A 4,490-nucleotide genomic window follows, 5' to 3' on the forward strand; every position below is an offset into this window, starting at 1 on the left:
TGGTGGTGATGATGATGGTGGTGATGATGGTGATGGTGGTGATGTGATGGTGGTGGTGGTTATTGATGATGGTGATGGTGGTGATGATGAGGATTATATTGATGATGATGATGATGATGATGATGGTCGTTAGTGATGGTGGTGGTGATGTGATGTGATGGTGATGATGATGAGTGATGGTGGTGGTGGTGGTGGTGGTGGTGGTGGTGGTGATGTGGTGGTGGTGATGGTGGTGATGATGATGATGTTGATGGTGGTGGTGGTGGTGGTGGTGGTGGTGGTGGTGGTGGTGATGATGGTGTAATAACAGACTAATAAAAGCATCACTGGACCCAACAATCACTGAGGAAATAATGTATAATTAACAAACTATGAATGACCTGATTTTTACAGGAAGTATGCAGAAGAGGCTTCTTGTTTCTAACCATAGTTCTTTGGGGGATGAGATATACTCCAGCAGCATGTTTCACCTCTTGTAACCTCTTATAGACAGGACTGGAGTTAAGTAACTCATCTCTCTCTCGTATAGATCATCTGTGTGGATGATACCCTGACTTGCCGGGGCCCGTGATCCATTGAATGGTACTGTAGCTCAGTAAGGACTTGGTGCTACAGCCACAAAATGTAGGTAAAAAGGTAAAAAACTGCTGGTTTATGTATTGAGTATCATTTTTACTGACAGTTTGATAACAGGTGTATATATACAGGTATAGGATCTAAATCTGATCAGCCTGTTGGAGGAAAACTTGTAGTGTATTTGAGGTTTAATAAAAAGACTTATGAAGTTTGTAATTTACATTTAGAAATGTAACTCTTGATTTTCCCTTACGAAAAATGTATCAACTCTTACAAAAATGTCCATTAATTATAATCCACATAATAATTCACATTTCCTGTTTCTGCAGGATTATTTCCCTGCTGTAGCAAACTGGCTCAAATTAAGATCCTACATCTGTACAGAAAATGGAGTCAATTGACCCGTTAAAACAATTAAGTCGGAATGATCATATTATACCCAAAAGGTATTAGAAAAACTGAGAACGTCATGGGATATTACATGTGTTATTCAGTGACAGTGACTTACGGAGGCAGATCTGGTTTACACATTTTATATAGTTATTTCTCTGTTGACCTGGCACATTTTTTAATTTAATTTTTTACCTTTATTTAACCAGGCAAGTCAGTTAAGAACATATTCTTATTTTCAATGACGGCAGATTTGTACCTTGTCAGCTCGGGCGTTTGACAGCTACGCTGCCACCCAACTTCCTGCTGTGGTTAATGTAACGTGTTTCATTTTATGATTTCATGACTTCTGTTTCACCACCATCAAAATAAATATATCTGTGGCATTACTTCACATCCCGTACAAAGACACACTGTTGGCATATCGTTTGGTACTGACTATTCAACTCACACTCTCTCTAATGAGGTTTCCCAATAAGACGTTCTGATATTGTTGGAAAAGTGCAGCGAATACAGGATTTCAGGTATGTTTTGATTAGTTCTGTCATATTAATATTTTGATAACATAAGAAGACAAAGTCAGGGAGAGAATTCACATCAGTGTTTTGAAATTAATGGTAATTTAGTGGTCATCTATATGTTTTTTTACACTCTTGTTTTAATGATACTTCACACCCTTTTAATGGTAGGTTGTACCCACTTGTTTTAATGATACTTCACACCCTTTTAATGGTAGGTTGTACCCACTTGTTTTAATGATACTTCACACCCTTTTAATGGTAGGTTGTACCCACTTGTTTTAATGATACTTGATACCCACTAGTTTTAATGATACTTTAGAACGACTAGATTTAATGATACTTTATTCCCTCTGGGTTTAATGATACTTTATACCCTCTAGTTTTAATGATACTTTATACCCTCTAGTTTTAATGATACTTTATACCCTCTAGTTTTAATGATACTTTACACCCTCTAGTTTTAATGATACTTCATACCCTCTAGTTTTAATGATACTTTACACCCTCTAGTTTTAATGATACTTTACCCTCTAGTTTTAATGATACTTTATACCCTCTAGTTTTAATGATACTTTACACCCTCTAGTTTTAATGATACTTTATTCCCTCTGGGTTTAATGATACTTCATACCCTCTAGTTTTAATGATACTTTACACCCTCTAGTTTTAATGATACTTTACACCCTCTAGTTTTAATGATACTTCATACCCTCTAGTTTTAATGATACTTTACACCCTCTAGTTTTAATGATACTTTACACCCTCTAGTTTTAATGATACTTTATACCCTCTAGTTTTAATGATACTTTATACCCTCTAATTTTAATTATACTTTATTCCCTCTGGGTTTAATGATACTTTATACCCTCTAGTTTTAATGATACTTTAGAACGACTAGATTTAATGATACTTTATTCCCTCTGGGTTTAATGATACTTTATTCCCTCTGGGTTTAATGATACTTTATACCCTCTAGTTTTAATGATACTTTAGAATGACTAGATTTAATGATACTTTATTCCCTCTGGGTTTAATGATACTTTATACCCTCTAGTTTTAATGATACTTTACACCCTCTAGTTTTAATGATACTTTACACCCTCTAGTTTTAATGATACTTTATACCCTCTAGTTGTAATGATAGTGTCAATTTAGTGTCAAGTTGAAGGTGTTGATTACAAAAATATAATTTAAATAGTGAAAACATCAAGTTACAGGCTCAGAATGTGTAATGGGGTAAATACTTACTATACAATCTATATCATATCAACTTAACATATCCTCTTGATTCTTAAGGACATCATGGACATGACTCCCACCCCCAGCTCTGGTAATAGTAACCTGAATGAAGCCAACAATTGTGGAGTGGACCTCAGCCAAGATGCCATCTACCTTCCTGTAATCTACAGTATCTTCTTCATCATTGGCACTCCCCTCAATCTGATGGCCCTGTTCGGGCTCTATCGTCTGATCAAGTCTGAAAACGTCTTACCGGTGTACGTGATCAACCTGCTCCTTTCGGATCTCCTCCAACTGTTCACTGTACCTCTATGGATTGACTACTATCGCAGGGGTCACAGCTGGCAATTCGGGTCCACTTCCTGCCAGTTATTGGGGGCCAGTTTCTACGTCAGCATTTACACCGGCATTGCCTTCATGTGCATCATCGCTTTGGAGCGCTACTTGGCCATCGCCAAGCCTCTGAGATTCCAAGCATTGAGAAAGCTGAAGTTTGCACGATGGATAGCCCTTAGCATATGGGTCGTGGTAGCCGTGCCTCCATCCATCGTCTTGCGTAAAATGCAACCCAACGACAATCACACCCTGTGTATCGAGAGCTACCCTTCCAAGGAGGGGTTCATCATCTACCGATTGATCACCTTATCCCTGTCCTTCATCATCCCTCTCGCCTTCATCGTGATCCTCCACCGGAAGACCCTGAGGTCTTTGTCGGCCATTGGTACCTTGGGAACGGAAGAGAAGCACCGCATCAGGGGGCTTCTCATTCTGCTGATGGTCATCTTCATCCTGGTCCTCGGCCCCTACCACATCACAGGATGTGTGAAGTACATTGGATTGCTTCTCCACGGTGACGCCTGTGAGTGGGAGAAGGCAGTGTTTGTGCCCTACCAGCTGGGCAGGGGTTTGCTGAGCCTCAACAGTGTGCTGGACCCTATACTTTATACGTTCCTGAGGAGTGACTTCAGGGCGGCTGCGGGCCATTACCTTCCCTGCCTGAGGAGAATGCAGGAGTCTGTATGCAGGACTGTGAGTCATCAGAGGACCACCACTAAGACCCCTAGTAGTCTCTCAGATCATTCTGATTCTATCAAACCCAAACCAGACCTTTGTAACATACCTGTCCAGGATGCACAGTAACTAGCTAGATGCTATCTGCTTGTATTATAATGTAATAACCAGGCTTCTAAAAACCATCACCAGGACCACTATTATCCTTGAAGACCCCACAGAGAGACCCTGATTTAACCTGTGATAAACATTAATACTGAACATTATTCATAAATGCTGCAGAACAAAGGTTATACTGTGGGAAAGGAAAATCTCTAAGATATTCATATATTTCGTATTATTATTATTATTTTTTACAAAAACTGTTTGTTTCTTTAAACAGTGCCAGTGGGTTTTGGAAAGTACATTCTTGATTGAGACAGACGTGATTTGCCTCATATTGCCACAGCCAGGAAGTTGCCAGATTTGGGATTTCATGTGGCAGGCAGCTGGTCTCGCAGAAGGACTGGTGTCCTCATAATAAATTCACATTTCCTCTTTCAAACACCAAACAATTTCACAAAAAGGAACTTGCCTAGAAACAGATCTTGTTCCAACTCAATTGGAAGTTGTTTAACAAACTTGTTTTACAACTTTGTTTAAACAAACTTACAAACTAGACCTGAAATCCTTGGTTGTCCACAATAGTGTATATTTGACACTGGGGAGAAAAATAATGTAGTACTTTGATGATTTAGAGTTGCCTCTGGCAAC

The 4,490-nt window shown here is 39.1% G+C and overlaps 1 protein-coding gene across 1 annotated transcript; it reads left to right on the forward strand.

Annotated features, from left to right (window-relative positions):
* The first annotated feature begins 1,337 nt into the window (after positions 1-1,337).
* Positions 1,338-4,484, forward strand: zgc:171579 (uncharacterized protein LOC557116 homolog). The gene is made up of 2 exons (XM_035758673.2): positions 1,338-1,490; positions 2,784-4,484. The coding sequence occupies exon 2, from the start codon at positions 2,790-2,792 to the stop codon at positions 3,864-3,866; it is 1,077 nt and encodes a 358-aa protein (XP_035614566.2). The 5' UTR covers positions 1,338-1,490; positions 2,784-2,789; the 3' UTR covers positions 3,867-4,484.
* The last annotated feature ends 6 nt before the right edge of the window (positions 4,485-4,490 follow it).

Source organism: Oncorhynchus keta, unplaced genomic scaffold (assembly GCF_023373465.1).
Source record: "Oncorhynchus keta strain PuntledgeMale-10-30-2019 unplaced genomic scaffold, Oket_V2 Un_contig_14327_pilon_pilon, whole genome shotgun sequence".
Lineage (NCBI taxonomy): Eukaryota > Metazoa > Chordata > Actinopteri > Salmoniformes > Salmonidae > Oncorhynchus > Oncorhynchus keta.